Source organism: Macaca thibetana, chromosome 13, assembly GCF_024542745.1.
Source record: "Macaca thibetana thibetana isolate TM-01 chromosome 13, ASM2454274v1, whole genome shotgun sequence".
In the NCBI taxonomy this organism is placed as follows: domain Eukaryota; kingdom Metazoa; phylum Chordata; class Mammalia; order Primates; family Cercopithecidae; genus Macaca; species Macaca thibetana.
The window spans coordinates 81,317,667-81,333,669 of NC_065590.1; the positions used below are offsets into that span (position 1 = coordinate 81,317,667).

A 16,003-nucleotide genomic window follows, 5' to 3' on the forward strand; every position below is an offset into this window, starting at 1 on the left:
GTCTGACTAATTTTTTATTTATTGTAGAGATGAGGTCTCACTACATTGCCCAGGCTGGTCTTGAACTCCTGGATTCAAGTGATACCCCCATCTCAGCCTTGCAAAGTATTGCGATTATAGGCATGAGCCACCTTACCTGGCCTAGGCTTCATTTTTACTTGTGTTTAGGTAAAATTGTCTTCTTTTTTTTTTAAATAGAGACAGGATTTTACTATGTTGCCCAGGCTGGTCTCAAACTTCTGACGTCAAGCAGTTTACCCACCTCAGCCTCCCAAAATGCTAGGATTACAGGTGTGTGCCAGCCCCACAAAATTGTCTTCTAAAGGGTTATGTATGTGACAGTATCCATACCCTGTGCTTTATAGTACACAAAATTCCATTGCAACTTTAGCCCTTTGACCTTTGTAACCCCAGCCACCCTAGATTCTTTTCTTTCTTTCTTTTCTTTCTTTTTTTGAGACAGGGTCTCACTCTGTTGCCCAGGCTGGAATGCAGTGGCACAATCATGGCTCACTACAGCCTTGACCTTCTGAGCTCAAGTGATCCTCCTGCTTCAATTTCCCGAGTAGTTTAGACCACAGTACAGACATGGACCACCATACCCAGCGAATTTGTTTTCATTTTTAGTAGAGATAGGGGTCTCACTATGTTGCCTAGGCTGGTCTTGAACTCCTGAGCTCAAGTGAACTCCTCCCAAAGTGCCGGGTTACAAGCGTGAGCCACCGTGCCCAGCCCCTAGATTCTTTTCAAAGGCATCGTGGTGCAGTAGAGAGAGACTAGACTTTGGATTTAGAACATTCTGAATTTGTCCGGGTGTGGTGGCCCATGCCTATAATCCCAGCACTTTGGGAAGCTGAGGCGGGCGAATCACCTGAGGTCAGGAGTTGAGACCAGCCTGGCCAACATGGTGAAACCCCATCTCTACTAAAAATACAAAAATTAGCCGGGTGTGGTAGTGGGCACCTGTAATCCCAGCTACCCGGGAGGCTGAGGTAGGGGAAGAATCGCTTGAACCTGGGAGGTGGGGGTTGCAGTGAACTGAGATTGCACCACTGCACTCCAGCCTGGGCAACATGGGCAACACAGCAAGACTCAAAAAAAAAAAAAAAAAAAAAAAAAAAAAAAAAGAACATTCTGAATTCCAGCTCCTGCTCTGCCACTTACTAGTGGCCTTGAATAAGTGTTGTTGTTGTTGTTGTTGTTGTTTTGAGATGGAGTCTCACTCTGTCACCCAGGCTGGAGTGCAGTGGCATGATCTCAGCTCACTGCATCCTCCCCCTCCTGGGTTCAAGTGATTCTCCTGCCTCAGCCTCCAGAGTAGCTGGGATTACAGGCATGCACCACCACGCCTGGCTAATTTTTGTATTTTTAGTAGAGATGGGGTTTCAACATCTTGGCCAGGCTGGTCTCGAACCCCTGACCTCAGGTTATCCGCCTGCCTCAGCCTCCCAAAGTGCTAGGATTACAGGCATGAGCCACCACGCCCGGCCTGGAGTAAATTTTTTTAACCTCTCTGAACCCAAATTTCTTCATCTGTAAAGTGGGGATAATAGGTACCGTGCAGGATTGTTGAGGTTGAAATGAAATAATGTAAGGTTCCAGGCCTGTGCCTGGTACAGAGGAGATGATCAATGAAGAGTTGTATTCATACTGATAAGCCAATATTCTAATTATGGGGACTCTGGAACCGGCCTGCCTCTATCCCTTAGAAGTGCCCTACAAGGGCAGTTTGACTTGATGTTTTTGTTTTAGATGTTGATTTTTTGTTAAACTGCCTCTGGGTTTATTTTATTTATTTATTTATTTTCATTTTTATTTTTTTGAGAGAGAGTTTCACTCTGTCACCTGGGCTGGAGTACAGTGGCATGATCTCAGCTCACTGCAACCTCCACCTCACAGGTTCAAGCGATTCTTGTGCCTCAGCCTCCTGAGTAGCTGGGATTTATAGGGGTTTGCCACCATGCCCGGCTAATTTTTGTATTTTAGTAGAGGTGGGGTTTCAGTGTTGGCCAGACTTGTCTTGAACTCCTGACCTCAGGTAATCTGTCTGCCTCGGCCTCCCAAAGGTGCTGGGATTACAGGTGTGAGCCACCTCGCCTGGGCTCTGCCTCTTGGTTTAAAGAGAGAGTGTTTCTTGCTTTAAATAGAATCAGCAAAGAAAGTTAAACTGGTTTTGTACAGAGGCAAAGTTCACCCCAGTAACAACATTCCTAGCTCTGCGTTGAGTCCCTGGATTTCTTCAGACCTGTGGGAATTGAAGACAGTGTGAAGCAGTGAGCAGCTGCAGCTTCCCAGGCGGGTTGGGTACAGCATGGAGGGGAAATGGGAAGGCTGAGAGTTCAGACAAGCGGGGCAGTGGAACAAGGAGGACAGACAGCCTGCCAGGACAAAGCAGCCAGATCGAAGAGGAAAGCCTGATTGTCTGTGTTGAATGCACAGGAAGGAACTAGAAGGAAACGCACCCGATGATGTCGGATGCCTGCTTTCAGAACAAGAGGGCGAGGCCGGCCGCAGTAACTCAACACCTGTAATCCCCGCACTTCGGGAGGCCAAGGCGGGTGGATCACTTCAGGCCAGGAGTTCGAGACCAGCCTGGCCAACATGGCAAAACCCCGTCTCTACTAAAAATACAAAAATTAGCCGGGTGTGGTGGCTGTCACCTATAATCCCAGCTACTTGAATCTGAGAGGCGGAGGTTGCAGTGTGCCAAGATCTTGCCACAGCACTCCAGCCTGGGTGACAGAGTGAGGCAGGGAGGGAGAGAGGAAGAACGGGAAGGAAGGAGAGGGGAAAGGAAGTGATCAGACAGCCAGGAAAGAGAATGGTGTCAGCCCCTGAGATGGAGCTGAGAGATGACTTTTTAATATTAAAGGGAAAAAAATGATAGCAGTCAATTACAGAGGGAGGGTCCTAGGAGAACGCCTCGGATCTACTGCACGCAGGATAACTGTGGCTGTGGGGCCCTGCTGGGAGGGGTGCTTAAAGGGAGGGGTGCATAATTGCAGACCCAGGCCTCAGCTCTGGGCTGCCACAACCTGCTTTCTATAGAGGATCAATCATGGAAAGTAGGCCTGGGGCAGAAGAGGGAGTCGATGGGAAGGTCGGTGCCCCAATTACAGACTCCCTTCCCCCAACCCTTCTCTCCCACATGCCACCCAGAATAGCCCTGGCATCTTTATTGGGTCAGGCTGCCAATTTGTGCTGATCCTCTGCTCACCCAGCCCTGTCCCTCTGTCCTGTTCCCAGCGCCTGAGCTTTCAAAGGCACTCACTGGCCCATCTGTTCTGGCCCAGTGTCCTCCTGAGAGATGATACTAGAGTCCTTGTGGGGAACACCCACTCTATGGCATAGAATGAGGTATTGCCCAATTCAAAAATTTCACAAAGCAATGATTTTTTTTTTTTTTTTTTTTAGACCGAGACTCATTCTGTTGTCTAGGCTTGAATCCTGAGTAGCTGGGGTTACAGGCGTGCGCCATGCCCAGCTAATTTTTGAATTTTTGGTAGAGAGGGGGATTTGACCAAATTGGCCGGGCTGGTCTTGAACTCCTGACTTCAGGTGATCCACCTGTCTTGGCCTCCCAAAGTGTTGGGATTACAGGCGTGAGCCACTGTGCCCAGCCGCAAAATAATAATTATATATATTGTTTTGAGACAGAGTCTCACTCTGTCACCCAGGCTGGAGGGCAGTGGCACGATCTCGGTTCACTCAACCTCCGCCTCCCGGGTAGAAGTGATTCACCTCAGCATCCTGAATAGCTGGGACTACAGGCGCCTGCCACCACGCCCAGCTAATTTTTATAGTTTTAGTAGAGGCAGGGTTTCACCATGTTGGCCAGGCTGGTCTCGAACTCCTGATCTCAGGTAATCCACCTGCCTCGGCCTCCCAAAGTGTGGGATTACAGGCGTGCTGTGAGCCACCGTGCCTGGCCAATAATAATTTTAAAAGGAGTATATGGGAAGATTCAGATTCCTAGTCTCTCCCTAATTGCATGACCTTGGACACAAAAGGCACTGAGGCACTGCACCTCCCTGAGCTGCAGTCTTCTTTGCTCTATCCACACATCGGGAGGTTGTTAAGTTCAGATGAACTGTGTAGAAGCACCTTGTAAATAAGTTGCTGTTTTCCTAATTTTCCCACTCCCCTCTTAGAGGGGATGGCTCTGCATTTCCAGCAGCGTCTGCAGCAGGACTGTCTCCTTGCTGCCACTGCCACTGAGGCTGCCTGTCCCCACAGACACGCCTCCCGGCATCCTGTAAGCTCAGCTGCAGACCCAGCTGGGGCTTCTGGAGCCTTATCTTTCCTTGTTTTCATCTATCGAGAGGGTCAGCAGGGACCACTAATGGGGGACGGCACCTTTTTATATGCGTCATAAACTAAACCACAAGAATGTTATTTCCCATTCTGCCAGCTGCAGAAGGCAGCCATTGTTCTGCGGGCCCCTGCACAGCTTGTTCTGCTGTTCAAGGACAGAATGTCCTATCTTTGAGTTAGTCAGCCTGTTTCTTCTCCTCTTCCAACTGTCGCCTTTTGACTTTTATCCTTGCTCATTTCATTTGTATCCCCACTTGAAATTAGCAAGTAGAACTGAAAAGAAATCATAATCACAGCTGCCATGTGTTAAGCCCTGTGGCGGGCATACTGTGCTAAGTGCTTGTCTTGTTTAATCTCAGAAGTTCTGTATGATAGGGATGATCTATCTGAGGCTCAGAGATAGTAAGCCACCTCCCCAAGTAAAAGAGCTTGAAGGGGCAGAGCCAGCATTCAAACCCAGGTCTGACTCACTCCAAAACCTGTGTTCTTTTATTTTTTAAAATGGAAGTAGCTTTCTTGTTTTCTTTTCTTTCTTTTTTCTGTTTGTTTTCGTTCAGGGTAGTAAAAGTATTTTAATAATCCATCACACTCACCAAATTGCTGACAGTAAAAAGCACTCAGTGAGCTCTCTAGGATGTAGACCAATGGAAACTTTCATAAGTATAATCACTTTGAAAAGCAATTGACAATATCAAGTAAAGCTGAGAATTTGCATACCCGACAATGCAACACTTCCATTCCTGGATCCATACCCCAGGGAAAATGTTAAATACAAACATGAAAATACCTTTAGAAATGTTCACAGCAGCATTCTTGACAAAACTGGATGGCAGTCATACAGATACATATTTCCTGTAGATGTTTGAACTAATTAATTAGATATAAGGTTATACATATTCATTGTAAAAAAATTTTTCAGATATTGCAGAAAGGCAGAAAGAAAATAAAAATCACCCATAATCACACAATTTGAAGATTATAACTGTCAACATTTTGTTGAATATCTAGACTTTTTCCTAAGCAGACACACACACACGCATTTCCTTAAAACTGGCCAGGTGTGGTGGCTTATGCCTGTAATCCCAACACTTGGGGATACTGAGGCTGGGGGGTCACTTGAGGCCAGGAGTTTGAGACCAGCCTGGACAATATAGCGAGACCCCATCTCTAAAAAAAACTTAAAAATACAAACAAAAACTTCATATTTTTATTTGCTCTTTTATTAATATATTGTGGCAGTCTTTCTGCATCTACATAGAACCACACAAAAATGTGTGTGTGTGTGTGTGTGTGTGTGTGTGTGTGTGTTTTGAGACGGAGTCTCACTCTGTTGCCCAGGCTGGAGTGCAGTGGTGTGATCTTAGCTCACTGCAACCTCTGCCTCCCGGGTTCAAATGATTCTCATGCCTCAGCTTCCCAAGTAGCTGGGACTACAGGCGCAGGCCACCATGACTGGCTAATTTTTGTATTTTCTGTAGAGACGGGGTTTCACCATGTTGGCTAGGCTGGTCTCAACTCCTGACCTCAGGTGATCCGCCCACCTTGGACTCCCAAAGTGCTGGGATTATAGGCATGAGCCACTGAGCCTGCCCATAAATTTTTTTTTTTTTTTTTTTTTTTTTTTTTTTAGACAGAGTCTCGCTCTGTCTCCCAGGCTGGAGTGCAATGGCGCGATCTCAGCTCACTGCAAGCTCTGCCTCCTGGGTTCACACCATTCTCCTGCCTCAGCCTCCCCAGCAGCTGGGACTACAGGTGCCAGCCACCACGCCCAGCTAATTTTTTTGTATTTTTTTTAGTAGAGATGGGGTTTCACTGTGTTAGCCAGGATGGTCTCGATCTCCTGACCTCGTGATCCGCCCGTCTCAGCCTCCCAAAGTGCTGGGATTACAGGCGTGAGCCAAAACTTTTTTTTTTTTAATTAGAGCTGGGATCTTTGCTCTGTTGCCCAGGTTGGAGTGCAGTGGCTATTCATTGGCACAATCAAGCACACTACAGCCTCAGACTCCTGGCCTCAGATGATCCTCCCACCTCAACCTCCCAAAGTGTGGGGGTTACAAGCATGAGTCTCTGAGGCTGGCCTGTTTGTTCATTGTTTAAATAACAGCTCTATTGAGATGTAGTTGACTTATCATAAGTTCACCATTTTAAAGTGTACAATTCGGCGGATTTTTTTTTAGCTCTACTGCTTAATAATGTAGTGGATTTTAGTATATTCAGAGTTGTACAACCATCACCACTATCTAGTTCCAGAACATTTTCTTTTTTTTTTCCGAGATGGAGTCTCACTCTGTCTCCCAGGTTGGAGTGCAGTGGTGTGATCTTGGCTCACTGCAACCTCTGCCTCCCGGGTTCAAGCAGTTCTCCTGCCTCAGCCTCCTGAATAGGTGGAATTACAGGCGTGCGCCACCACCCCTGGCTAATTTTTGTATTTTTAGTAGAGAAAGGGTTTCATCATGTTGGCCACTCTGGTCTCGAACTCCTGACCTCAGGTGATCTGCCTGCCTCAGCCTCCCAAAGCGCTGGGTTTACAGGCGTGAGCCACCACGCCCAGCCTAATTCCAGAACATTTTCATCACTCCAAAAAGAAACCCTGAACCAATTAGCAGTTACTCCTCATTCTCCCCCAAACCCCTTTCCCCAGACCTAGACAACTGCCAATCTACTTTCTGTTTCTATGGCTTTACCTATTCCAGATATTTTATATAAATGGAATCACACAATATGTAGTCCGTTGTGACTGAGTTCTTTCACTTAGCAGAATGTTTTCAAGGTTCCTCCATGTTGGAACACTCATCAGTACTTCATTCCTTTTTATTGATGAGTAATATTCCACTCTATGAATATACCACATTTGGTTTATCAACATATCATTTGGCGGACGTTTTGGTAATTTCCATTTTTTGGCTATTTTTCTGTAGTGACAGGGTTTCACCGTAAGTAATGCTGCTATGATCATTTGTGTACAAGTTTTTTTTTTTTTTTTTTTTGAGACGGAGTCTAGCTCTGTTGCCCAGGCTGGAGTGCAGTGGCCGGATCTCAGCTCACTGCAAGCCCCGCCTCCCGGGTTCACGCCATTCTCCTGCCTCAGCCTCCCGAGTAGCTGGGAGTACAGGCGCCCGCCACCTCGCCCGGCTAATTTTTTTTGTATTTTAGTAGAGACGGGGTTTCACCGTGTTAGCCAGGATGGTCTCGATCTCCTGAACTCGTGATCCGCCCATCTCGGCCTCCCAAAGTGCTGGGATTACAGGCTTGAGCCACCGCGCCCGGCCTGTGTACAAGTTTTTATATGAATATGTTTTCAGTTCTCTTGAGTATATGCCTAGTAGTGGAAGTGCTGGGTTATATGGTAAGTCTATGTTTAACTTTTTTTTTTTACATTCTCACTAATAGTGTGTGAGGGTTCCAGTTTCTCTACATCCTCACCAACATGTGTTACTGTCTGTCTTTAAATTATAGTCATTCTAGTGGATCTGAAGTGGTATCCATTGTGGGGTTTTTGAGACAGGGTCTTACCCTGTCACCCAGGCTGAAGTGCAGTGACGTGATCACGGCTCACTGCAGCCTTGACCCCCCAGGCTCAGGTGATCCTCCCACCTCAGCCTCTTGAACCGCTGGGATTACAGGTGTGTGCTACCATACCCTGCTAATTTTTTTTGTTGTTGTTGTATTTTTTTTAGAGACAGGGTCTTGCTGTGTTGTCCAGGCTGGACTCAAATTTCTGGGCTCAAGGGATCCACATGCCTCAGCCTCCCAAAGTGCTGGGATTACAGGTGTCAGCCACCGCACCGGGTCCCCATTGTGGTTTTGATTTAGATTTCCCTATATGACTATTAATGTTGAACATCTTTTCATGTGCTTATCAACCATTTGTATATCTTCTGAGAAGTATCTATTGAGATCCTTTGCCCTTTTTTTTTTTTGAGACAGAGTCTCGCGGAGTCTTGCTCTATCACCCAGGCTAGAGTGCAATGGCGCGATCTCCGCCTACTGCAACCTCTGCCTCCTGGGTTCAAGCAATTCTCCTGTGTGAGCCTCCCAAGTAGCTGGAATTACAGGTACACGCTACCACACCTGGCTGTTTTTTTGTATTTTAGTAGAGACGGGGTTTCACCGTGTTGCCCAGGCTGGTCTCAAACTCCTGAGCTCAGGCAATCCACCCGCCTCAGGCTCCCAAAGTGCTGGGATTACAGGCGTGAGCCATCGCGCCTGGCCCTGGAGTTTCAGTTCTGTTTCATTAATCTATATGTTTGTCTTATGCAAGTTCTCTAATATCTTGGTTACCATAGCTTTGTAATAAGTTTTTTTGTTTTGTTTTGCTTTTGTGTGTGTGTGTGTGTTTTGAGACAGAGTCTCACTCTGTCGCCCAGGCTGGAGTGCAGTGGCCGGATCTCAGCTCACTGCAACCTCCACCTCCCAGGTTCAAGCGATTCTCCTGCCTCAGCCTCCCGAGTAGCTGGGACTACAGGCGCCCGCCACCACGCCCGGCTAATTTTTGTATTTTTAGTAGATACAGGGTTTCACCATGTTGGCCAGGCTGGTCTCAAACTCTGACCTCAGGTGATCCACCCACCTTGACCTCCCAAAGGGCTGGGATTACAGGCATGAGCCACTGCACCTGGTGCTTTGTAATAATTTTGAAACTGAGAAATGTGAGCCTTCTAACTTTGTTCCTTTTCATTTCAAGCCTGAGTTTTTAACCTTTTTATTATGCTAACTCCTATGAAGAAAAATAGGCCAGGTAGAGTGGCTCATGCCTATAAGCCCAGCACTTTGGGAGGCCAAGGCAGGAGGATTACCTGAGGTCAGGAGTTTGAGACCAGCCTGGCCAAGATAGCGAAACCCCCCCATCTCTACTAAAAATTAAAAATTACCGGCCAGGCATGGTGGCCTATGTTTGTAATCCCAGCACTTTGGGAGGCTGAGGTGGGTGGATCACGAGGTCGGGAAATCAAGACCATCCTGGCCAACATGGTGAAACCCCATCTCTACTAAAAATACAAAAACTAGCTGGATGTGGTGGCATGTGCCTGTAATACCAGTTACTCGAGAGGCTGAGGCAGGAGAATCGCTTGAACCAGGGGGTCAGAGGCTGCAGTGAGCAAAGATTGTGCCACAGCACTCCAGCCTAGCGACAGAGCGAGACTCCATTTCCAAAAAAAAAAAAAAAATGAAGGCTGGGTGACAGTGAGACTGTGACTCAAAAAACAAAATGGCCAAGTGCAGTGATTCACATCTGTAATCCCAGTACTTTGGGAGGCCAAGGCAGGGAGATCACTTGAGGTCAGGAGTTTGAGACCAGCCAACATGGTGAAACCCTGACCTCTACTAAAAATACAAAAATTAGGCCAGGTGCGGTGGCTCATGCCTGTAATCCCAGCACTTTGAGAGGCCGAGGCGGACGGATCACAAGGTTAGGAGATCGAGACCATCCTGGTCAACATGGTGAAACCCCGTTTCTACTAAAAATAGAAAAAAAATTAGTTGGGCGCGGTGGCAGCTGCCTGTAATTCCAGCTACTCGGGAGGCTGAGACAGGAGAATAGCTTGAACCCAGGAGGCGGAGGTTGCAGTGAGGCAAGATCGCACCATGGCACTCCAGCCTGGGTGACAGAGCGAGACTCTGTCTCCAAAAAAAAAAAAAAAATTAGTTAGGCGTGGTGGTGTGTGCCTGTAATCTCAGCTGCTCAGGAGGCTGAGGCACAAGAATCCCTTGAACTCAGGAGGCAGAGGTTGCAGTGAACCGAGATTGCACCACAGCACTCCAGCCTGGGTGACAGAGCAAGACTTTGTCTGAAAAAAAAAAGTATATAAAGCTACAAGTTAAAGTGAGACTGAATTTCATTTCAGCCTTCAATCAGTCCTTTCTACTGCAGAAACAATTTAAAGCAACAGGAGTGAAGAAATATTAATATGTACCTCTTTTGGTAAATATGTACCTTTCTAGTAGAGACAGGGTGTCTTGATGTTGGTCAGGCTGGTCTCGAACTCCTGACCTCAGGTGATCCACCCGTCTCGGCCTTTCAAAGTGCTGGGACTACAGGCGTGAGCCACTGCACCTGGCAGGGGATACGTTTTAAGACCTCTAGTGGATGCCTGAAACTGCAGATAGTACCAAACCCTATGTATGCTATGAGGTTTATTTTAAATTTTATTAATTTTTTTAAATTGTTGTGGGTACGTAGTAGGTGTATATGTTTATGGGGTACATGAGATGTATAAGACAAAACAATTATAACACTATCCTCTAATAAGGCCGGGTGCAATGGCTCATGCCTTATAAATCCCAGATTTTTGGGAGGCCAAGGCAGGCAGATCGCTTGAGGTCAGGAGTTCAAGACCAGCGTGGCCAACGTGGTAAAATAAAACCCTGTCTCTACTGAAAATACAAAAATTAGCCAGGTGTTAGGCCAGGCGCGGTGGCTCACACCTGTAATACCAGCACTTTGGGAGGCCGAGGTGGGTGGATCACCTGAGGTCGGGAGTTCAAGATCAGCCTGACCAACATGGAGAAACCCCGTCTCTCCTAAAAGTACAAAACATTAGCCAGGCATGGTGGCACCTGCCTGTAATCTGAGCTACTCGAGAGGCTGAGACAGAGAATCACTTGAACCCGGGAGGCGGTGGTTGCGGTGAGCCGAGATCACGCCATTGCACTCCAGCCTGGGCAATAAGAGCGAAACTCCATCTCAAAAAAAGAAAAAATAAAATAAAATTAGCCAGGTGTGATGGCACACACCTGTAATCCCAGCTACTCGGGAGGCTGATGCAGGAGAATTGCTTGAACCTGGGAGGTGGAGGCTGCAGTGAGCTGAGATTATGCCACTGCACTCCAGCCTGGGTGACAGAGCAAGACTCCATCTCAACAACAAAAACACAATATACTCTAATAAAAGTGATGCAGGTGTGGTGTCTCTCTCTCGAAACATCTGATTATACTGTACTTGCCTATTTTCAGACCACAGTAACTGAAACTGTGGAAAGCGAAACCACGGATGAAGGGGACAACTGCACTAGCTTAAGTTGTCAAGCTGTGTTAGAACAAGGAGAAGAAAATTCCAGAACTTGCAGTCTGTAGGACCTTCTGGCTACCTGAATGATATTTAGATCCTCATGATGTCATTTGCTGTTTGTGTTCCACAGAAATCCTTTCTAATATAGCCTCTTCCCTACAGCAATAACAGCCAGATGAAGAAGCGGCCAACATCTGCAGTGGGCTACAAGAGGCCTATCAGCCAGTATGCTCGGGTTGCCATGGCAATGGGGTCCCACCCCAGGTACCGGGTAAGAAGTGGAGAGGGGAGAAAGAGCTTATGGGAGGAAGGCCGGGCGAGGTGGCTCACACCTGTAATCTCAGCACTGTGGGAGGCTGAGGCGGGTGGATCACCTGAGGTCAGGAGTTCAAGACCAGCCTGGCCAACATGGTGAATCCCTGTCTGCACTAAAAATACAAAAATTAGCTGGGCATGGTGATGGGCACCTTATAGTCCCAGCTACTTGGGAGGCTGAGGCAGGAGAATTGCTTGAACCCGGGCGGCAGAGGTTGCATTGAGCCGAGATTGCACCACTGCACTCCAGCCTGGGCGACACTCCATCTCAGAAGAAAAAAAAAAAGAAAAGAGCCTACGGGAGGGGATGCTCACAGCCTCTGCTTCCCCTAACCACCTCATCAGCCCTGCTACACCCAAGACTGGCTGTGTCCCTAGAAGGCACAGTGACCGGGCACTGCTCAATTCTGGCATGATATTCCCACCACAGGCTGAAAATATAATGTTTCTGGAGTTGGACGTGTCCCCTCCAGCTGTCTTTGAGATGGAATTCTCTCACGACCAAGAACAAGACCCACGTGCGCTACACATGGAGAGGCTCATGCGGCTGGACAGCTTTCTGGAGAGACCTTCCACGTCTAAAGTCCGAAAGTCCAGATCCTGGTCAGTACCTCCATGGTCCAAGGCAGCACCGGACCCAGCAGGCAGGGGAACTGCAGGGGCTGGGTGATGCTAAAGAGGGTTTTGCTGGTGCCCAAAGGGCAGGAAGGGCAAGGGGTGACTGGGGATGTTAGAGGGGTTCCTGCAGCAGCAGGATGGGGCAAAGAAGAGGACTTACTTTCCTGTTTCCTGCATTTCCCTAACCTCCCCTTTCGCCTGCCTCATCTCCCCTGCAGGTGCCAGAGTCCTCAGAGGCCTCCACCTTCCACCACACATGCCTCCCTGGCCTCTGCTTCTCTGCACCCCGCAGCAGTGGCGGACCATGAGTGACAACCATCACGTCAGGCTGCCCATCCAATAGACTCCTGGGATGGGGCAGCCACCCCGGCTCATCTCATCTGCCGCTTGGTGCGTGTGCGTGTGCGTGCATGTGCGTGTGCGTGTGTGCAGGGGTGAGAATCTGGCAGACAGTGCCTCTGCCTGCTCTTCTTTGCCTCCTTTATTTAATTCATGTTATTTATTCGTGGAGCTCAGTTCATGTTGGGGAGATGCCCTCGCCTGAGCCGTCTGGGCGTACCATGGTCACTGCATAGCCTCCTTTTCTTCTGACTTGAGAGCTCCCCCAGTCAGACCTCAGGCTTGTTCCCCGGTCAGCTGCCTCCAGAAGGGAAGGTAGCCAGTGCCTGAGAAGACAGTCCCTTTTCTACCCACCGTACTGCATAACCTCCATCTTCTCCCACACTGATGGCGAGCAGCCCCTGAGCACTTTCTGGGACTAGGAAACTGCTTGGTGTTCCCTGAGGACAAGAGCCATCCTGACAGTGTTGGGCCTCTGCTCCCTGTGGACACAGCCCTACTCTCCACTTTCTGAGCCTCAGACAACCTCATACAGCCTCTTGGGCTCCTTTTCAAGGACATTAATAACCTCGCCAACATAGCTCATGCTCTTCAGCTTTGGCAAGAACTCACAGCTGCCCAGACTCTGCTTTCTGCCCACCTTGGATGGGAACTGTGGACCATCCAGTGACCATCACCTTGGAACCTGCAGGAAATGGAACAGCAATTGAGACAACTTGAGCAGTCATCAACGGAAGTCCCTCCACCAAATCCCTTTGTTTCTGTCCCCTCTGAGGAGTCATTTTGATCGACAGGCCCTCAAGGCAACTCCCCATTTTCGAGAGGCTGCTCCTGCCTGCTTTGATCATTTCTCCCTGCAGCTGTCTAGACCCCATTCACAGAGGGAGGAGTCAACGTCATTCTACCCCTGTCTAAACGAAGATATTAACATCTACTGCTTTTTCCCTTCATCTGTCACAGGAAACAGAAGCCCAGGCACAATCTTTTCCAGCTTTGCCTATTACCCCTGTTTCTGAATTGCATTTTTAAGGTATTATTTTGTTGAAAATAGATCCTTTATTCACTAGTTATGCAAATTGGTTCCTGGGGGATACTCCTTACCTTCCTTTGTGATGGCCAAAATGTTTCCCGGTATCTCAAGTGATAAGTAAATTTCTACAAAAAAAAAATGGTTAATGTTCATTGACTGGCTTTTTAAGTGTTTATTTTGGTGGAGGGGTAAAGAGGTAATAACAAAAGCAAGTGAGTTAGGATTTCAAAGTGCCCTAATAGTGCGAGTCTCCAGCTCCTAGAATATAAAGAGTGCTGTCACTGGGGTGAAGCCGTGAGACTGACAAGTCTGCCTGAAATGGGGGCTGTGGGAGGTGGTGGCAGGGGTTATTCTCTTTCCTTCAGGAAGTGAACCCTTCTTACATCGTTCAAGTTCTGCTCTGAGGATCAAGCTTGGGTCCGATTTAACTCAGCGACACTGTCATTTCTGCCTCATTACTGGACTAGAGGGTTGAGCCACCCAGTTGCCATTTGCTCCTGTCCTTCCAGGAAATCACAATTTTCATCAGAGCCCAAGAGATTATTTGAGACTCAGGATTCAGATCAGAGGTTCGACTGTGGCTGGGACAGGAGTTGTGTGTAGAAATCCACCAGGTGGCCTGAGTGCAGGGGGACCTCCAGGGCTGAGTTGAGCAGCCTCTCCCACTGACCTCTTTCTCGTTTGTGGACGAAGCAGCACGTATCACCCCATTCATCACTTGGACACATCGCCTTTGCATTGTCTTGTCACTCCTTGCTCACAGTCTTATAGCACAATATACCCAAATCAGCACCCCCAGTCCGAGGGCTGGGCCCAAAGTATGGTCGGAGGAGGAGCTCCTGCCTGCGGTTTTGTGTACGTGTGTATGTGTGTGCGTGTTTGTGTGCGTGTTTACCTCCACAGGGGACACTCTACACTCAGCGTAAGATCTGCTGGGAACAGGGCCACCAGGGGTGGCTGGATCTCAGTCTCTCTGTCTCTCTTTCTCTCCTTTTCCTTTTGGTGTATCAAATATTTGATTGACAAAGTAAGGGCCTTGATTAGGACCAAATTCTCATGTGTGTTGCTATGGTCTTTATTTAGGACAACAGTTAACAATGCAGTGGCCCATTCTTGTCACTCTATACATATGACTATACGGGACATATGTAATATATAAATATATATATAAAACATTCCCCTCTGTCCCCTTGGCTTAGGATGGAGGCCTCTCTGTTGAGCTGAAATGTACCTGCAGCTGGGTGCTGCCAGCAGCTTGCAGGCCCCAGCCCTGTTCCAATCAACACAGTTGACAATAAAGGAATGAGTATCGTCATGGAGTTGACTGCCTGCCTTCTCTTCCCTTTGTTTCTTCCTTCTTTTACTCCCTTCCTTTTTCATTTTCCCCTTTCTCTCTCTTCCTTGTTTTTCCAGTAGGGACTCAAGAGTGTATCAGCCAGATGCAGTGGCTCACACCTGTAATCCTAGCACTTTGGGAGGCTGAGGTAGGCAGATCACCTGAGGCCAGGAGTTTGAGACCACCCTGGCCAACATGGTGAAACCCCATCTCTACTAAAAATACAAAAATTAGCCTGGTGTGGTGGCATGCACCTGTAATCCCAGCTACTCTGGAGGCTGAGGCAGGAGAATCGCTTGAACCCTAGAGGCAGAGGTTGAAGTGACGTGAGACTGTGCCACTGCACTCCAGCCTGGGTGACAGAGCAAGACTCCATCTCAAAAAAAAAAAAAAGAAAAGAAAAGAAAAGAAAAAAAAAAAGAAGAAAAGAGCATATGGATTCCCGCTGTAGTTATCAGCACTTTGGAAAAGAACTGGTTGCTTAATGAACGGAGATCTGTTTGCCCAATAGGGCTGAGGAGCAGGTCCCAGGCACTAGACAGAAGTCTGTGCCAGCGCTGTGGCAGCAGCTGTTTGTGTTCTAGGCTGGTCGTCCCCAACCAGTTAATTCTGAGCGACTAGCAGATTTCAGAACTGTCTCAGTGGTGTCCAGATTAGCTGTCGATGTCATACTCCCTGTGCCCTCATTGATCCGCCAAAGGGGTTAAAGGAGGAAAGAATGCATGTAAACCACATAGATGTGCCTGGCCCCTGGTGGGTGCTGAATTACAATAACTTGAAAGACTAGGCCAGGTACGGTGGCTCACGCCTGTAATCCCAGCACTTTTGGCAGGTGGATCCCTGAGGTCAGGAGTTCGAGACCAGCCTGGACAACATGGTGAAACTCTGTCTCTACTGAAAATAGAAAAATCAGCCGGGCGTGGTAGCGGGCGCCTGTAGTCCCAGCTACTTGGGAGGCTGAGGCAGGAGAACCGCTTGAACACGAGAGGTGGAAGTTGCAGTGAGCTGAGATTGTGCCATTGCACTCCAGCCTGGCCAACAA

General features: G+C 48.1%; 1 protein-coding gene across 1 annotated transcript in view; it reads left to right on the forward strand.

Annotated features, from left to right (window-relative positions):
• KIF3C (kinesin family member 3C) overlaps nt 1-14,940 on the forward strand; it is a 54,831-nt gene extending 39,891 nt beyond the window's left edge. The window contains exons 6-8 of the mRNA XM_050753625.1: nt 11,486-11,594; nt 12,069-12,241; nt 12,475-14,940. Coding sequence (XP_050609582.1) covers nt 11,486-11,594; nt 12,069-12,241; nt 12,475-12,568 — 376 coding nt within the window. The 3' untranslated portion in view covers nt 12,569-14,940. The remainder of the gene's footprint in view (nt 1-11,485; nt 11,595-12,068; nt 12,242-12,474) is intronic.
• The last annotated feature ends 1,063 nt before the right edge of the window (nt 14,941-16,003 follow it).